Here is a 20,085-nt window from a genome sequence, read left to right as displayed (position 1 = left end):
ATAAAATTAATGAGTACAATGAAACAGAATGGGTTTTCTGTATTAGGTACAATTTCACACCCACCCAGAATGTGTAATAGGTGTGATATAACAATGGGAGGGCTATTCCAATTTTACTTTTAGTAAAGAGTATGATCATCCTAATCCTTATGTTAATTTAGAATCTTTCCAGAAATTAAAGCAGTATAGAGCTTCCTCAAGTTATGATGGAGTTGCATCTAATAAGTTGAAAATATAAATAAAAAATGCATTTAAACACCTCACATTATAGTTTTCTTGCATTGGCTAGAACATCTAGCTCAACACTGAGGAGATGAGAGCACAGAATCTTGCCTTAGTCCCAATATTGGAGGGAAAGTCTTCATAGGTCACCATTTAATGTGATATTAGCTGTTGGTTTTTCATAGGTGCCTTTATCAGTCGAGGAAGCTAACTTCTAGCTCAAGTTTGCTGAGAGGTTTTTTTTTAATCATAAATGGGTGTTGGGTATAATTAAATAGTTTTCTATGTATTAAGATGATCATGTGGGGTTTTTGCCCTTATACTGGTATATTCTACTGATTTTTAAAATTTTGTGTAGAAGAACTGGGGTATAGGCCAGAGTTGCATGGGGTGAGAGGATTCACTAGAGATAGAGTGGGGAGCAGAACAGGCAGACTGACTGAAATACTGCTGCGGGGAGCAGCAGGCAAGTCAGGAGAGGTCTGCTGTGCCATTTGGGTCAGCTCCTTGGCTGGGGTTCCAACTCAGGCCACAGTGGTGATGGTGGTGATGGTGCTGAGGGCCACCAGAGAGGCCCTCAAGCTCTTCAGAAGGGATAATTTCTCTGAGAATGTATCTTGCAATATCTATTTCCCCAAAAAACTAAATTACATGAAACAGTAAAACAATGTCTTTCTTATTCACAGAAAAAGTAAGGCAGATGTGGATGCTTCTTTTTAAAATCGATGTTCAATATAAATTTTATTTTTTTACAGACAGATTTGTTAATTTATTTATGCATACAAGAACTGGGGTGTAAGCAGAGGTTGGGGGGGGGGGTGAAAGGAGTCTCCAGAGACAGAGTAGGGAGAAGAACAGGCAGAATTGACTGAAATATGCTGCTGAGGAGAGCAGACAGACCAGGCAGGAGAGGTCTGCTGTGCCACATGGGTCAGCTCCCTTTCAGGGGATCAAACTCAGGCTGCAGCGGTGGCAGTGCTGAGACTCAACCTCGAGGCCACTAGGGAGTCCCATCTGGTTTAGTTTTAAAAGCACTACTTGTAGGGCCTCCCCAGTGGTGCAGCGCTTGAGCGCTAGGTTGCATAGCTGCCCCCAGCCTCTGCAGCACCGGTTCGATCCCCAGCCTCCAAGCGAGGGTCCCACATGGAGCGCAGACCTCTCCTGCCATCCATTGCTTTGTCATTCTGCCTGTTCTGTTTCCCGCTCTGGCTCTGGTGAATTCTCACACCCTCCCACGCTTCTGACTGTACCCAGTGCTTGTATAAATAAACAAATAAATAAAATCTTTAAAAAAAAAAAGGACTACTTGTACAAAGAAAACTATAAAACACTGTTAAAAGAAATAGAAGTAGACACAAAGAAATGGAAAGACATCCCCTGCTCATGGATCAAAAGAATTAACATTATCAAAATGGCCATCCTACCAAAAGTAATCTACAGATTCAATGCTATTTCAAATAAAATTTCAATGTCATTCTTCAAAGAAATAGAACAATTATTGATGAAATTCAAATGGAGCCACCAAAAACCCTGAATAGCCAAAACCCTCCTGAAAACAAAAGAAGGGAATGGAGGCATCACTCTCCCAAATTTCAAACTATACTACAAAGCCATAATAATCAAAACTGCATGGTATTGGAACATGAACAGACACACGGACCAATGGAACCGAATAGAAAACCCAGAAATAAACCCACAGATTTATGGTCAACTAATCTTTGACAAAGGAGCAAAGAATATGCACTGGAGCAAAGAATGTTTGTTCAATAAATGGTGCTGGGAAAACTGGGTCTCTACATGCAAAAGAAGAAACTTGCTACTACCTCACACCATGCACAAAAACCAACTCAAAATGGATAAAAGAACTAGACATAAGACCTGAAACCATAAAATATATAGAAGGAAATATAGGTGAAACACTACATGACATGCACCTCAAAGACTTCTTTACAGGGCCTCCCTGGTGGCGCAGAGGTTGAGCGCTGGGTTGCGAAGCTGCCTGCAACCTCTGCAGCACCGGTTCAATCCCTGGCTGCTCCCCGGCCACCAGAGGAGGGTCCCACATGGCGCGCAGACCTCTCCTGCCGCCCACTGCTCCCTTCAGCAGTGTATTTTGGTCCTTCTGCCTGCTCTGCTCCCAGCTCTGGCTCTGGTGAATCCTCTCACCCTCCCGTGCTTCTGACTCTACCCAGTGCTTGTATAAATAAATAAATAAATAAATAAATAAATCTTTTAAAAAAAAAAAAGACATCTTTACAGACACATCACCCAAAGCAGTGATAGTGAAGGCAAAGATAAACAGCTGGGACTACATCAAATTAAAGAGCTTCTGCACAGCAAAAGAGACAATAACAAAAACAAAGAGAAACCCCACTAACTGGGAGAACATTTTTGCATACAACACTAATGATAAAGGACTGATCACAAAAATCTACAAAGAGCTGATGAGACTCAACAACAACAAAGAAAATAATCCTGTCAAAAAATGGGCAGAAGAGCTAAAAAGACACTTCTCTAAAGAGGAAATGCAAATGGCCAACAGGCATATGAAAAAATGTTCAATATCACCTGTAATCAGGGAAATGCAAATCAAAACTACCATGAGATACCATCTTACACCAGTGAGAATGGCACATATTGAAAAAACTAGCAACAACAAATGTTGGGCGAGGATGTGGAGAAAAAGGAACTCTCCTGCACTGCTGGTGGGAGTGCAAACTGGTCCAACTACTATGGAAAGCTGTGTGGAGATTCCTCAACCTACTACAGATAGAGCTTCCATATGATCCAGCAATTCCACTCCTAGGTATTTACCCAAAGGACACAGAAACATTAATTCCAAAGGGTACATGCACCCCTATGTTTATAGCAGTATTATTTACAATAGCTAAGCTTTGGAAACAACCCAAATGCCCAAAAATAGATGACTGGATCAAGAAGATGTGGTACATATACACCATGGAATATTAGTCAGCAATCAAAAAAGATAAACTCATGCAATTTGCAGCAACATGGATGGAGCTGGAAGGGATGATGCTCAGCGAAATAAGCCAGAAAGAAAAAGAAAATACCGGATGATCTCACTCATAGCAGGAATCTAGAAAACCTAAATAAGGGACCAGGAAAAAGAGTAACTATTAGAAAGAAAAAAATCAAAATCAACAAACAACTATAAACCAGAGTCACACTATGGGGGAGGTGGGGAAAGGAGGATTTGGGGTCAAAATAATGGGGTTGCAATTGTATGGGGGATATAAAAATAAAAAATAAATTAATTAAAAAAAGAAACCATAGATCTAAAAATAAATAAATAAAAGGACTACTTTGGCGATTCTGTGGAGATCAGTTAGGTAATTGCAATAATTCTAGATGATCATGTTCTGGGGTCAAAGTGATAACAATGGACTAGCTCTTTACCTGTGACTATATTTTAAAGTGAGAGTTGACAGTTTATGACTTAAATGTGGGTATAAGGAAAAGAAAGTAATCCATGATAGTGCCAAGATTTTTGGCCTGAGCTAAAGGACGAATTAACGTCAACAGAGGGCACTTGAAAAGAGTGCATTTGATATTTTAAACTTTAACTTTAAAATTTGCTGGCTCTTCCAAGAATATTTCATCTCAGAAAAATCATTAAAAAACAAACACTTCTAAGAAAAATTGTTATGCCTGTGTAAATAGTATGGAACTTAAATTTTCTCCTGGTCGAAAAAGTAGTCATATGGTTTGAGAGCTTATTGAGAGAAGCCTCGTAGCACAGTAGTTTATAGATTCTAGGGTCTGTTTGCCTGGATTTAAATCTGGTGCTAATTGTGTTACTTTGGGTATATTAGTTTATCTCTGTGGTGCCTAGTCCTGTCAGCTATATAATGATGAGAATGTCTACCTAAAAGAAAGTAACTTAGTTTGTTTGTAGTGTTTTTATAACAGCAAATATAAATATAGTGCTAAATATATGATTCAACTGTCAGGTAATTTACTGAAATTTGTTTTGTCTTGTGTTGAACACTCAGAAAGTCCTATTTTTTTAAAAAAAAATTTGTGTAGAACTGGGGTGCAGGCAAGAGGTGTGGGAGGTGAGATGATTCACCAGAGACAGAGTAGGGAGCAGCACAGGTGGATTGATTAAAATCCACTGCTGAGGGGAGCAGCAGGCAAGACAGGAATGGTCTGCTGTGCCCTATATGGGTTAGCTCCCTGGCCAGGATCTAATTCAGGCCACAGGGGTGACAGTGCTGAGATGCTCAGGTCACCAGGAAGCCCCTAAATCACTTTATGAAAGTTTACATGTTTCACCTAAAGCCATACATCTGGAAAGATGTGCTGATAAAAAACGCAACATTCCAGGAAAGGAATGTCTGCTACCACTACATTCCCCGACAGCTTTATTATTTCTGCTCTGCTAATTCTATGTACAGATCTTAACTAAAATTATTAACTGGTTGTATCGATAATAGTATCTAACATTCTTAAAATTTGGTTCTTTTGAAAGCATTGTAAAAATATTTGACAATTGGCTAAAGCCTTTCTGTGAACTTTAGTTTTTTTGCAATAGCAGTCAAGTTTTGCCCTATTTCCATGTTCTGCAAATACCCTCAAACTTGTTTAACATGGGAAATGGTTTTTTTTTTTTGGGTGCTACATCTCTATTTCCTGTGTCCTACTTAGCTAACTCAGTATTCTGTCTTTGACAATGATGAAAGGACTTTACATTCCTTTTACAAGGTAAGTTCTGCATTCATTCCAAACTAAAAATAGACACCTTGTTGCATAGTTAGCAGCTTTAGTTCAGTGAGTTGGGTGGGACTGTCCCTCCTCATTCACAGGAATGGACACTGAGGCACTGGCCAGTATGGGTTTTGGGGGTCTTCCACTGGAAACACTGGGGAAGAGGAATTTTTATTATTAGGATTTCTTGCTTTAGCGATGTGAGGGTCACCTGTTACCATATAAAAGAAGCTTGTTGGAAAATAAAGGTAGTACAGAGACAAAAATAAAATGAAACAGAAAAATAAATTTTCAATTATGCTTTTACTACTTCATCCATTTCTGCAACTGAAAGTCTTGGTTATGTGATCTAATGGCCCTTTCTCTCACTTTTTTCCCCCTAAATTTTTATTTATGCATACAAGAACTGTGGTGTAGGTGAGAGATGTGGGGGGTGGGGCGGCGTGTGTGAGGATTCACAAGTGACAGCGGTGAGCAGAACAGGCGGATTGACTGAAATCCACTGCTGAGGGGAGCAGTGGGCAAGACAGGAGAGGTCTGCTGTGTCCTGTGGGTCAGCTCCCTGGCCTGGGATCTTTTGTAGAGGTGATAGTTCTGTGGCTTAACCCTTGGGGAACCAGGGAAGCCTCTCTTCCTCTCACTTTTTAAAATATGCTTTCACCCATTTATACAGGTTTCAAATACTTCTCCAGATGTGGCCACCAAGGTTTTACTATTTTAACACTTTAATACTTAAATATTTCATGATCACTGCTGTGTACCACAAAAACACATACTTTTGGAACATAAAACAATTAACATTATGATAGTCTGGCAGTTTGAGAATAGGCATCTAGTCAAAAAAGCCAAGTGAGTAAATGAATGTTTGCAGAGGGAAAGAAAATATATCCAGCAAGACAGGCATTTTGATTGACAAATGCTTTCACATTAGAAATCAACATTTTTTTTATAGGTTCATAGTCCCTTTTTCTGAAACCCAGGGACCACATAAGATTTTTAAAATCAGAATTATTCACTTCTAAGCTCCCATTTTTTTTTTTTTTTTTTTTTTTGGTGTGTGTGTGTGTGGGGATCTAGTCATTTGAATCTCTATTTTGCTGATGGCTCTTGAATGATGGTTGATAAAGAGCTGTCTACAACCAGACAGCTTCACATTGAATGTTAAATTCTAAAAGGTTGATTAGAACAACTGTGAACCCCACTGCCCTGGCCTTATCAACGTGGGGAATTTGATTATTGAACTCTTTCCTTAGGGCTCCAAATTTCCCATGTCAGTATGTCTTTTCTCCTGGGAAGGAACCATAATCTCCTGAGGTGAATGAGCCTATTTTTTATTGCTTTCAATAATGAAAAAAAAATGGTGATTTTTAAAAAAGCAGTCTGTATAGAATTATAGAGTGGAAAATTAAAGGTCTCATAAGCCCATTCCTATATAACTATTTGCAGAAAATATGGGAATACTTAGTAATAAATAGAATTATAATACATGAAACAATGAGGCAATTATTAACTCAGGAAAAATGTAATCATATCACACTCTTCAGCTCAGAAGTGAATAGTAGGCCTCTCTAGTGGCCTAAGGGTTAAGTCTTAGCACTATCACCTCCACAGCCTGAGTTTGATCCCCAGCCAGGGAGCTGACACACACTAAGGTGCAGCAGACCTCTCTTTTCTTGCCCACTACTCCCCTTAGCAGTGGATTTCAGTTGATGTGCCTGTTCTGTTTCCCACTCTGTCTCTGGTGAATCCTTTCATCCCCTGCACCTCTGGCCTACATCTAGCTTTTCCATGCAAAAATAAGTAAATCTTCAAAAAAAAGTAATAGTACTTACATAGTCACAAAAGCAATATGGATTTAAAAAAAATTTTTATCATAGCCATATTGGGAAGGGGTAGGAGGGCAGGGAGCAGATGAAACTGAAAAATTTTGTCTTTTTTTAAAATTTATTTATTTATTTATACAAGCACTGGGTACAGTCAGAAGCGCGGGAGGGTAAGAGAATTCACCAGAGCCAGAGCGGGGAGCAGAATAGGCAGAAGGACCGAAGTACACTGCTGAGGGGAGCAGTGGGCAGCAGGAGAGGTCTGCGCGCCATGTGGGACCCTCGCCGGTAGCCAGGGATTGAACCTGCACTGCAGAGGCTGCAGGCAGCTTTGCAGCCCAGCGCTCAACCGCTGCGCCACCAGGGGAGGCCCGAAAAATTTTGTCTTTATCCCTTTATGAATTAAATGAAAAAATGTATGTTTTTTTATTTAGCAATATGAATGCATGCATGAAAAGAAATAGTTAGAGAACCTATTTGCTTCTGGATAACAGAACTTGGTTTGTGCTATTTGGTTATAAGCCTAGTACAGTTACTTTATATTTTATGGACAATTACCTTATCTAGATTGAGATAAGGAAATATGATGAAAAAAGAAATATAAAGAAATAAGATGACAAGACACCTATATTTAAAAACAAAATTCTCTTGAAAATTTTATTAACATTTAATAAAAATAGATCATTCAACTCTTTCAGTCCTTATGAAATTTTTGTTTTAAAGATGAAACTTATTTCACAAGTCCTCATGTAAACCAATCAGACACAAATAAACTTTTATACTGAACCTCTCAAACACTTCTTTTTACTATCTATCTTTTTGAGGGGGGATGACATCAGCATTACTGTCACAGCATTTTCTTTTTATTCAAACAAACTTCAAGATTAAATGTATGAACAAATCTTAATTTTTTTTTATTACTCTGCTAAGGCAAGACAGAAACATGATACTTTAACATTATTTTTCAATTTCCTATGATCTATTTTACAGTAAAAGCTATTTGGTACTAAGTGTTCTTATGCTCAAATTCTAAGAGTAATCTTTAGTCCCAACTGAACTTGGTATTCCAAGATCAAAAAAAAAAATTATGTTTAATGAGATTTACATAAATAAATACAACTTTAATCACTAAGTTCTTCCTCATCACTGAAATATGTGCTTTTCTTTATCCTCGGGCGTCTTGAGTCATCTGATGTTGAGGGACCCCCTGAACTGGGTTTCCACTTATTTTGTTCTTCTTCAATTTTGGCTTGCTGTAATGTGATTCCAAAAACAAACAAAACCAAACCAGGAATTGTTCAATATTATTTATGGTGCATTAATTCAAAACACAGCAAAAATATGCCCAAGTGCCAAAACCACCCACTTCTCAGCAGATAGAGACAATTCTCCTCCATCAGGATAGCTCCTTCCACCCATGTCACCGTTACAGCCTTACCATGTTACTGAGTTACTCCAGGCAATTTCTACTCATTTACAGGCACATGGAATGAAATCTCCCTACCATTCCTGCTGAAGGTGGGAATGCTATATAACATTAATTAACTAGAAAAAAAATGGATGTACACAACTACTTTAAGATATTATAAGCCTGTCTTCAAAAAATATTTCATATACTTGTATTAAAGCCTTTGAAGGTCAAAAATATGTTTTTGGTTTTGTTTTAAAGTGAAGCTTCTTTAAAAACAATGTCTCTGAAACGTAATGCATTTCTTTTGAGGTAAATTCATTTTAATCAAATAGTTCTGCTCCAATCAATAATGAAATAGATTAAGATATTAGAAGTGCTGTGGGGTCCCTAGGAAGAACCCAGGGGAACTTTTCCACCACACTGCTCAAAAGCCTTAGAGAAACAGCCTACATAGAAGATGAAGGGGAACGATGGTGGTAGTTTTAAGATGATCAATAAAGCAAGCAGGGAATGTGAGACCATCAACCCAAGCAGCCAGAGCGCGCTGCCTTGCAAAAGAACTGCTTAGTACCTGGAAAGCTATGGCCTGACTGAGGCTGTCAAGGGCAGGATCTTCTCCTTCATCTTCACTTTCTTCTACTCCTTCGCTAAATTAAAAGAAAAAATGTGAATGTGCTAACAATAGTAAAAAGACATAGGCAACAACAATGTATTAGCAAATGCATGCATATACATACATTTCTTCTTCTGGTTCAGGAATTTTCTTTTTTTTCTTTTTCTCTTTCTTCTTAGGAGGTTCACGTTCTCCAAGCATATTTTTAGGACAGGCATAACTTAGGTGTCCACTTTCCTTTGATTTTTCATTAAAAAGGAAAAGAAAAATACTGTATTTATTGTGTTATTAACTGAAATTTGCCTGTTGCCCTAAAACTAAAAGCTTTTAGGATTTAAAAAAAATACTGCCATAATGTAAGTACACACAAAGAAACAAACCCATTGTTTTAATACTTGGAAGAGATTATGATAATTCCTAATAAACTATTTTAACAATAAGTATTTTAGCATTTTCATTAAGAGTAAAAGAAGTATTCTTCAAAACTTTTTATCTCAAGATTTAGGATATAAATTAACAAGAATCGCTTCCTGTTTACATTTGAACTATGAAACGGCTTTACTGGAAATAAAAGTTTCTTCTTTTAAAAAAAAAAAAAAGATTTAGGATATAAAAAAATTCTAATATAAATGAAAATTTACCTTAAATATAAAATGTTTAAGGTTTTATTGAACAAAAAGGGATAAACTATTCCTGTTAACTTCCAAGATATTGCCTGACATTCTATTTTAAAAACAAATTAAATATTTAAAGTCTTCCTCACTTTTCCTATTAACTTCACTTTGCTCCTTTTATATCTAGACTGCCCTACACTGTCCATTACAGCAGCTACCAGTTTGTTAAAATTGAGAACTTGTCTGAATTGATACAGACAAAATACAAAGTGGATTTTGAAGATAAAATATGAAAAAATAATGAAAAATTTCTTAATAAAAATATTAATGACATATTCAAATAATTGTTTTGGTTCTATACTGAGTTAAGTAAAATATACTAATTTTTATCTGTTTCTTTTTTTAATGTGGCTACTAGAAAATTTAAAATTACACTTATAGCTTGTGTGATATTCATATTTGACAGTGCTGGACCAGTCCTAACACTATAATGAGTCAAAACACTGCTTCAATTGTAAAACATAAGACATGAACTATATATAGTCTCACTATAGAGCTCACTAAAATACATTTAAGAATATGTGAAAATGAGGGTGTGGGAAAGACTGAGCCAAGATTATAATAGAGAAAAGTAACTTTTTAAAGCATATTTCACATAATATTAAACACTTTGTACTCCGCATACCTGGAGACATGGTTGAGTCTAACAGATCCTGTTAGTGTACTGCGGAAACAATGTTCTTAGAGAAGCATTTTTTTCTTTTTTTTTTTTAATGAATTAAGAGGTCCCCTCTTTTATTTAAAAAAAAAAAAATTAAAAAAAAAGATTTATGCACACAAGAATTGGAGTACAGTCCGCAGTGTGGGGGGTGAGAGGATTCACCAGAGACAGAGTAGGGAACAGAACAGGCAGACTGAAATACACTGCTGAGGGTAGCAGCAGGTGCGTCAGGAAAGGTCTGCTAGCCCCACGTGGATCACCTCCCTGGCCGGGGGTTGAATTCATGCTGCAGTGGCTGCAGATAACTTCATAGTTCTGCATCTTAACTCCTTGTGCCCCCAGGGAGGACCCTAGAGAATCACTTCTAAGCCAATTTTGGAATAATATTCCAAAATGTTAGCATATCCCATATTTAAAAAAGGGTAATACTGAAATGACTGTAAAGTGTAGGCTTAATAAATGCAGACTTTTTTGGGGGGGATGGTGAATAAATACAAGAATATAAAAAGCATAACAAATCTACAAATTTATAAACAAAAAGATCAAGAGTCAGTGAGAATTTCTTTTTCTTTTTTTTTTTTAAAGATTTATTTATTTATGCATACAAGAACTGGGGTACAGGCCAGAGGTGTGGTGGGTGAGAGGATTCACCATAGACAGAGTGGGGAACAGGACAGGCAGATTGACTGAAATACAATGCTGAAGGGAGCTGTGGGGAGAGAGGACAGGTCTGTTGCGCCATGTAGGTAGGTCCCTGGCCAGGGATGGAACTCAGCTGCAGTGACTGCGGATTGCTTCGTAGGTTGCATCTTAACCCCTTGTACCACCAGAATCAGGGATTATCTGAGAAATCCTAACAGTGACTGTGATGATGAGGATCCATACTACTCTATCTGACCATAACTACTCTTTCTCCCTTTATTTTTTCAACAAAACTCAGGATTCTGGAACACAGTTTCTGAAAAATTAATTTAACAGGTGTTAGAACCGTGGGATTTGACAGAATTCTATGTATCCAGAGTCTTGTTCTCTCCTTCTATCTATGTATCTTTTGGGGAGGATGGAGTTAAGAGCAGGAAGTAGTAGTGGCCATATCCTTTTAGCTTCCTTGTGACACTGTAGGCAGGACAATGTCTCTGTTCTTTCCACTGTTCCCCATTAAAACCACTGGATCTCAGCCTCCCTGGTGGCCTAGGCGTTAAGTCTCAGCACTATCACTACTAAGTCCTGAGTTCGATTTCCGACCAGGGAGCTGACCCACATTAGGGCACAGCAGACCTCTTCTGTCTCGCCCACTGCTCCCCTTAGCAGTGTATTTCAGTAGATCTGCCTGTTTTGCTCCCCACGCTGTCTCTGGGGAACCCTCTCACCCTCCCCCCCAGTTCTTCTACGCAAATAAATAAATCTTTAGGGCCTCCCTGGTGGCACAGGCGGTTGACTGCCGTGCTGTGAAGCTGTCCGCAGCCTCTGCAGCGCTGGTTTGATCCTGGGTGGCTGGTGAGGATCCCACATGGCGGGGCAGACCTCTCCTGTCTTGCCCGCTGCTCCTGCTCCCCAAAGCACGATATTTCGTCAGTCTGCCTATTCTGTTCCTTGCTCTGTCTCTGGTGAATCCTCTCACCCTCCCGTGTATCTGGTCTGTAGCCGGGTTCTTGTATAAAATAAATAAATAAATCTTAAAAAAATTAATAAATAAATCTTTAGAAGCAAACAAACAAAAAACAAATCACTGGACCCTGTTTTTTAAACATTTTATACAGGCATTTTGGAAAAAAACAGCAACAAGACCCAGACTGAAATTTTCTTGGTTCCACTATGGAACTTGTACAAAATTGTTCTGTGGCTATATATTTCTATTAATCACCAAAAGTTTAAACGGATAACAAGAGATAATAACTGCATTAAAAAATTTGGGGACTAGTTCAGTTATTAAAGATAGCAGCATTAATAGGAAGAAGGACCCGACTTTAAAAACACAATATACCACAGAGGATGAATTATATGACAGTGCTTTTACTAGACTCTAATGCTTAAGCACTGGCAAAATAGTAAAGAAACAGGCAATATCTTAATATAAAAAATTATCAGTCACTAAAATCTTAGTTAATAAATAGTATGACACTTTAATTTTCATTTTTTTAGTTCAAAGAACTTTACTAGGATTAGTATACAGGGCCTCCCTGGTGGTGAAAGGTGTTGAGTCTCGACACTATGAAGCTATCTGCAGCACTGCAGCACAAATTTGATCCTGGGCCAGGGAGCTACCCACATGGCAAAGCAGACCACCTCTCCTGTCTCACCTACTGCTCCCCTCAGAAGTGTATTTCAGTCAATCCACCTGTTCTGCTCCCCATTCTGTCTCTGGTGACTCCTTTCACCCCCACACGCCCCCACCTCTGGCCTACATCTTAGCTCTTATATGTATAAATAAATTAAATCTTTAAAAATATATAGGATTAGTGTACACAGAGAAGAAACAATAATAGTTTTTCAATGAAACATTCAAAGTTACCCATTCCCTTGTGGGCAAATGTCAGCCAAACAGGGTTGGCTCAAAGCAGGGCTGATGTCTGAAAAATTGCCACCAGCCTAAGGCCTTTCTGGCAGGGAACTATGGGAAAGGGCAGAAGGGCCCAAACAAACTTGGAGTAAAATCAGAGTATAAATCACACTAATGGCCATTGTCAGACTCCCCACAGGCCTCTCACTCATGTGTCTTGCAACTGTTTCCACATGTCTCAACTCCATGTGTTTCCTTCCACGTCCCCCAAGTCCCAGGTGCATGTCCAAGCTGAGAAGCAAGTGCATCCTCCTTCACCCATCTGCTCTGTCAGTATAACACCCTGATTCTATACTGTATTACTCAGGTTCTCTTTACTATTTTATTTATTTTTTATTGCCCCAGGATGGAAGTACCCTTTTGCTAAAATCACAGTGTTTAGAAGGGTGGGCTCAATCTCTGGACAGTCTGAATACTTGGCACCGGGTCTGAAGGTTGGCTGAAGGACGTGAGTTTGAAAAGGAGGAACCTGCCTCTTTGGTCCTCAGGTGCCTGCAGAGTGTCATGAGTAAGGGTTTTCTTTGAAGTAACACTGGTTCTCATTAGACAGCTTGAGGTCTCAGAAGTATTACCCAGCGAACTTGACTTTAAGTTGATGAGGGGGTTGTTGGGCAGGCAGGCTTTGAAATCTATGGTTTCCTTGTTTGCTTCTACCTCCTGCCCTTGGGCAAACAGGGCTTACATCTTGGGTTTGACTGATTGTAGATTAAATACAACCATTTCCATTTCTTTCTAAACAATGTACTGAAAGGTAGTAGAAACAGCAAACAGGTCTAGTGAAGCTGGGCTTTAAGAAAATGAATAGAGAAACCTGTGTTGAGATCGCCTTACATCACCAGATCCCCACCCCCTATACCTCACTCAGTGACAAGGGCAGGTGCAGAGCTCTGGGAACCCAGACTGACTGGTGATGGTTCTTCTCAGGCCCTGGCCTCTGGGCCCCACAAGGAGCTGGTAGGAGCAGAGGCGGGCCATACCATATTTTAATTGAGTTACTTAGATGAGTACTAAATAAAACAAATTTAATAGTTTCAGCCAGCCACAGGTTTTAGAGAGCACAAGTAAAAGACCAATATGAAAAAATCCTTAAACTAGGAAAATTAGATCAAATTTTACTTACCCCACATTCATAACACTTAGATTTATCAAAGTAGTTTCGCCTGCGGATGAACTCAGCTGCCCTTCCATTATCAATAGCAATGCTGGCTTTTATCACTCTACCGAATAACTGAATCAGAGAAAAATATAAATGCAGAAGAACATTTTTCATGGAAACCTGAATCTACAGTTATTTGACCACATTTCCTCAAACTTCAAGTTTAGCAATTATTTAAGCAATTCCCTATTGCGTTAGCAATTTTAATGTTATTTTAGCAATTGTAACAAATCTACTCTGTAGAATAAACTCTTATTCCTTAGAGTCTACCAAGGTTTTGGGAACCCATATAGTTTTGACCTCTTTTCTTTCCTTAAGTTAAAAACTCTCAGAAACCACTGAAATCTGTGAATTGTGACCATTCCCTATACCCCCACATTTCTGGCCTGGGGGAGCACAAAAGCTTTTGGGTTCTTGGGAATGAGTAACGTACCTGTTTGTTGTTTATGGCCCTTGTACAATTTTGTGCAGAGTCTTTATCCAAAAACAAAATGAATGCAACCCCTTTACTCTTCCTGGTATCTTTATCTTTCATTATAGTAACCCTTAAGGCATAAACAAAGAAATAGTTAAAAATAATGAGGCAGCAATAAAAACAAACATTAATACAGACATTAGTACTCAGGAAACTCGTGTTCAAAACAGGTTCACTAAAATATTTAGACTAAGAAAAATTAGCACACTTGCCAAATACTCATCTCTTCAAAGTCCTGGGATATCAGAATGGAAACAAAAAGTGTGATACTGATTTTCCATGAGTATGCCATGACTAGAAGTATCTGATAAATCAAACACTAATCAGGAGTTTGAAGGATAAAGAGGTTTCAGAAGCAATGGAATCCTGAAGAGTAAGTTCCTTTTCTCTATTACTTTACCCTGTAATAAAACCTAAACTGAGATATTCTCTTCTACGTAAAAAATTAAATGATTAACTTACTTTTCTAAGTTATAGAATCTACTTACATACTTAACCATCTTTTAAAGAATCACACCTTTAGTTCTGTGATTCTTAGACATACTACCCAAGGTATGTCTTGATGATAAGGATGTGATAGGGATGGAGATAATTACACAAAGCCTGCCCCTTCTCCTGACCTCTTACAGATTCCAGTCCTTGAGGTTCTTGCTTACCATATTTCATAAAATACAATTAAAAATCAATGTCTAGTGCCTCCCTGGTGGCACAAGGGGTTAAGACACAACCTATGAAGCTGTCCGGAGCCACTGCAGCATGAGTTCGATGCCTGGCCAGGGAGCTACCCACATGGCGCAGCAGACCTCTTCTGACTCGCCCGCTGCTCCTTTCAGCAGTGTGTTTCAGTCGATCTGCCTGTTCTGTTCCCCACTCTGTCTCTGGTGAATCCTCTCACCCCTCACACTTCTGGCCTGTACCCCAGTTCTTGTATGCACAAATAAACCTTAAAAAAAAAAAAAAACAACAATGTCCAACGGGGCTCTTTGGAGAAATGGCTGAGATTAGGGTAGGTACAAGAGGAATCTGGAACATTTTGTTATGCCAGAAAGGAAGTACAGTAGATTCTCATCATCAATAGGTTCTGGAAACTGTGACTTTAAGCAAAATAACATATAAAGAAACTACTTTCACTATAGGCTAAATGATAAAGACCCCGAACACTCCTAATATTACACAATCATTTGTATTAATTCATTCACTTACTAATTTTCCAACCTCCTCATTTCAATTTAGGGTATCCAGTGACAGGAGCCTGCCCTAGCAGTTTGGGGTGCTGGAGTTGAAAATCACTATTTACAACAATAGTGGTAAAAACAAATCAGGGAAGAAACATCAACATATTCTAAACCTAACATGAAATTTTTATGTGGAACAAGATATTTGCGTTGTTTTAAGAGGATCTTCCACAGACTGCTTATTTGTTGGGAAGGGTAAATAATGGAGTGTGTTTCAGTGTGGGGTGGAAAGATATTGATGTTATCTGTTTCTGCTTTTTGAGTTCATTTGTTACATTATCTTTTAAGAATTGCATTCATTTTAAATAGTGTTTTTTTTTTTTGTTTTTTTTTTAATAGAGGCATGCTTTATTTGTTTGCTGGTTTTGTTTGTTTGTTTTGTTTATACATGCACTGGGTACAGTCAGAAGTGCGGGAGGGTGAAAGAATTCACCAGAGCCAGAGCGGGGAGCAGAGCAGGCAGAAGGACCGAAGTACACTGCTGAGGGGAGCAGCGGGCGGCAGGAGAGGTCTGCGCGCCATGTGGGACCCTCCTCCGGTGGCCGGGGAGCAGCCAGGGATTGAACCAGCGCCGCAGAGGCCGCGCGCAGTTTCGCAACCCAGCGCTCAACCGCTGCGCCAACGGGGAGGCCCAGAATTGCATTCATTTTAACAGGTGACGTAAGGCTTCTAAGGTTGAGATGTAAAGCTGCCACCTTCCCATTTTTTTACTCCTTATTTTACTGCTGTGAGGGAAACATACCATTGTGGTTACCCTCAATTTTTGAAGTAAAAGATATACAACTGTTTGTTTAAAAAAAAAAAAAAGAGGAAAAAAATGAAGTAAATTTAGATAAGCATTTAAATGAAGTTTCAAAATTCAATGTGATTACTTACTTTACAACCTTGCCATACTTGGAAAATATCTGAAAGAAAAACCACATAATAATTTATAATTTAAAATCATAAAACATTAACTATTCAGGTTGTATATACTATCATTGTTATAGTTAATAAAATTTTTAACTTTGGTCTATTAGGCAGCCCCTAGGAGATATATTTTTTTAGCGATTAGAATATTACTCTTATTTTTGTTCTGAAGTTACAACTATCTGCCTCAGTTCCCACATTTGCTACAAAAGAGAATAAGCAGAGGAGCGAGCCGAGCCACTCCGTAAGTGTGGTAGGCTGAAGGCACACCCAGTGCACAGCTGTTGTGTTCCTGTGGAATACTCTTGGTAACCAGCAACCCACCACAGCTCCAAAGAAACCTTGCACTTGAAATATTGACGTAAAATACCACGATTCCTAGTCTACCTTTATACCATTAAGCAGTAACTGCTTCAGGAGATAGATTCTAAGACTACTTATAAAACAAAACAGCTTCTCTAATAAAAAATCCACATCTGGGGTCTCGCTGGTGGCGCAAGGGGTTAAGCGTCAGCACTACGAAGCTATCCGCAACCAGGATGCTGACCCACATGGTGCAGCAGACCTCTCCTGTTTTGATCGCTGCTCCTCTCAGCAGTGGATTTCTGTCAATTGCCTGTTTTGCTCCCCACTATCTTTGGTGAATCCTTTCACCTTTCTGCACCTCTGGCCTGTACCCCGGTTCTTGTATGCATAAATCTTTAAAAAGAAAAATAACAACAACAAAAAAACACTCCCATCAATTTCTTTTTTTTTTTTTAAGATTTATTTTATTTATTTATGCATAATAGAGCTGGGGTGTAGTCCAGAGGTGCAGGGGGGTGAGAAGATTCACCAGAGACAGAGTGGGAAGCAGAACAGGCAGACTGACAGAAATACATTGCTGAGGGAACAGCAGGTGAGGCAGGTCTGCTGCACTGTGTGGGTCACCTCCCTGGCCAGGGATTGAACTCATGCTGCAGTGGCTGCAGATAGCTTCATAGTGCCGAGACTTAGCCCCTTGCACCACCAGGGAGGCCTTCCCATCAGTTTCTTTCTCCTCTCCAGCCTCAATATGCTGGTGGTACTTTATACTTAGTCCTTTTCTTCCCTTTCATTTCTATATCTTCAACCTAAGCAAATCTCATTTATGTTTCAGTCACTATCTATTGTATTGACTAATAGCTCCTATTACATAATGCTTCTTAGAAGTCTTTCACAATACATTAATATATAAAATCAGTAATAATTTGTGTTCTATGATTAAGTTGTGGAATGCAGGAATGTAGTATACCTGTATTGCAATATTAGCAACACTGAATTCTGAAGAACAATAATTGTTCAATGTAATACTTTCTAATACCTTCTCATTTCACTAAAAGGCCTTCCCATTATCAATATGGGCCCTTAAAGGTGCGCTTACAAGGACTTGCCTCTGACTGACTCTTCTGTTCCTTCCACTTGTTTTATTCTGTACATGAAATGCTTGTTCCCTGGACATCTGTAACTGCCTCTTACTTCCCTCAGGTATTTATTCAAAACCTACTTTCTCAATAAGAGCTTTAGACTACCCATCTATAATTTCACCTCTACTTTCAACTTTACATTTAATAATCTTTTCCTGCTTTATTGTTTTTCTCCTTAGCACCTAACATCTTAGCATTAATACTGTAACTTTTTTATATTTTACATTGTTTCTCTATCTTGCCATATTTTGAGTAAAAAGGTGGGGGGTTTATTTTTTTCTTCACTAATATGTTTGAGTACCTGTAAGAGTGCTGTGTATACAGGAAATGTTCACTAAATACAGAAATGTCTCTATTTTGGTACAAGGAAAAAAGCTGAAATACATTTCCTTCTGATCTTTGAAACTCAAATTACCTTAAATCTATCAGGTACCGAGTGTCACTCTGCAGCCTCTCTCTACCTAACATCTGCCCACAGTAGCAGAGGGAAGAGGGCACACTTGGAAGAAAGGTTCGGGCCATTCCTTCCAGTTCCTTTCAATCACCCTCTGCAGGAAATTTTGTTGTCTGGAAGGTAAAGAAGTGAAAGTAGATGTTTGAAGGAATTTTTCCCCTTGCATTCAAATGTATCCTGAATTAAAAACAAAATTTTTGGAAAGGGATCTGTCTCCTCCCATCAACCTTTTCCAAAATCACTACTACTAAAAGCAGTTTCAAAAGTCAAGTAAAGCAAGAAAAAAATCAGCCTATCACTCACTTGCTCCCATTTCATTAAATTAGCTTTTATCTTTTGTGTTTATATACTTGTTATTCGTTATTCTTTATAAAGGGACAGCAAATTCTGTTTGGGAATCACAAGTGTCAATTTTTTTCACTTACTCATGTTTGCCACAGAAATCATTGCTATGGATGTGTTAAGAGTGTTGCAACGTCCTGATTAAGAATTTTGCCAAGGAAAATTGAATGCTCAAGCTACATCTGTATTTCAAATAGAAGATAGTACTTACTTACCCGGTATAAATCATTGTTGGTCAGGGAAAAGGGCAAATTAGATACATACACTGTACTTTTACTTGGGGCCAGTCCACCACTCATTTCTAAAAAGGAAACAAACCCAGATGCAATCTAAATCAGATATTCTTCATTCCAAGTTAAAAACCAATACTGGCTATCACTGACTGAATTATGCTAAATTTATGCATATGCCTTACTCTTTAGTGATAGTTAGGAAGAATCACTCCAGCTGGGTTAATTAAGAAGTTTCTTTTCCCTAACACTACTTGAAAGAGTTTTCTGATCCTTCTTTCAAGCAGATTTTTTAGATCAATCCTTTCAGTGTGAGGCTATGCTGTGAATAGAGCTGAGTTTTTTAAAACAGATAACTCTGAGGCTGTTCTTAAATTCTTCTTAGGCAGAGAGCTGTAAAATGTTTTCTGTCTACCCACGTCAGAAAGAGCCTGGGAGCGCAGAAAGAATCTCACTGATTTCCAATAATACCATTGAACCTTTTTGGTTGTCTTTATAATTTTCTTTGGGTGGCATTAAAAGGGAATTTTAGTTCTACATTTTGAAGGTTATTTCTTTCCGATCACTAATTTTGCTTATTACTGTTAAATTTGAAAAGAAACATTTTGTTATACGAATAGGTTTCAGTGTTTTGAAAGATACTACTCTATATGTGTATTTATTCCACATTAATTTAGATTGGTTATTAATTTTTAGCTTCTTTGTTATAAAACTTTCTAAGAATTATTCAAATGAACAGTGGATAAAGAGAACATTTTAAGATTGAAAATTATTACAGTAACATGCCATATTTATAAATACAAGGCACCGAGACCTTGCACATCAAGCAGTCTAGCACTTTTTGTAGAAAATCAATGTTTGATCTGTCTTTAATCTTCAATGAATTTCTCATTCCTTTGACTGAATCTTGTAATAAAACGCATATAAAATGCCGATTTTTAACAGTTCGATTATTACTTTTTTCAAGTGAAACATGAGCTTTTCTAGAAGGGCCCTTTTTTAAAGAAAAATAAAATTTATCAGCTCACCTTGATTTACAATACTATCTATACAGAAGTTTCGGGAGTACATGTGTACCTCACTGTACCCACCCCCAAAGTTCTAGTGCCATTCACATTATTAAACACACCCCATTGCTTCGACCTCC

At 38.3% G+C, this 20,085-nt stretch overlaps 1 protein-coding gene across 2 annotated transcripts; it reads right to left on the bottom strand.

Annotated features, from left to right (window-relative positions):
- Positions 1–7,614: 7,614 nt before the first annotated feature.
- ZCRB1 (zinc finger CCHC-type and RNA binding motif containing 1) lies at positions 7,615–19,007 on the bottom strand (the record flags this gene model as incomplete). 2 transcript variants are annotated; one of them, XM_084255811.1, is made up of 7 exons in its annotated part: positions 7,615–8,026; positions 8,756–8,831; positions 8,922–9,034; positions 13,813–13,920; positions 14,282–14,393; positions 16,435–16,463; positions 18,924–19,007. In XM_084255811.1, 7 exons carry the CDS (start codon positions 19,005–19,007, stop codon positions 7,895–7,897), a joined length of 654 nt encoding a protein of 217 aa, XP_084111937.1. In that variant the 3' UTR covers positions 7,615–7,894. The 2 variants fall into 2 exon arrangements, with proteins under 2 accessions (XP_084111937.1, XP_084111938.1); XM_084255812.1 differs by having other exon boundaries at positions 8,759–8,831.
- Between the last annotated feature and the right edge of the window lie 1,078 nt (positions 19,008–20,085).

This window comes from Talpa europaea (assembly GCF_964194135.1).
Source record: "Talpa europaea genome assembly, chromosome: 15".
Taxonomy (NCBI): Eukaryota; Metazoa; Chordata; class Mammalia; order Eulipotyphla; family Talpidae; genus Talpa; species Talpa europaea.
This window is presented reverse-complemented; position numbering and strand designations above follow the sequence as displayed.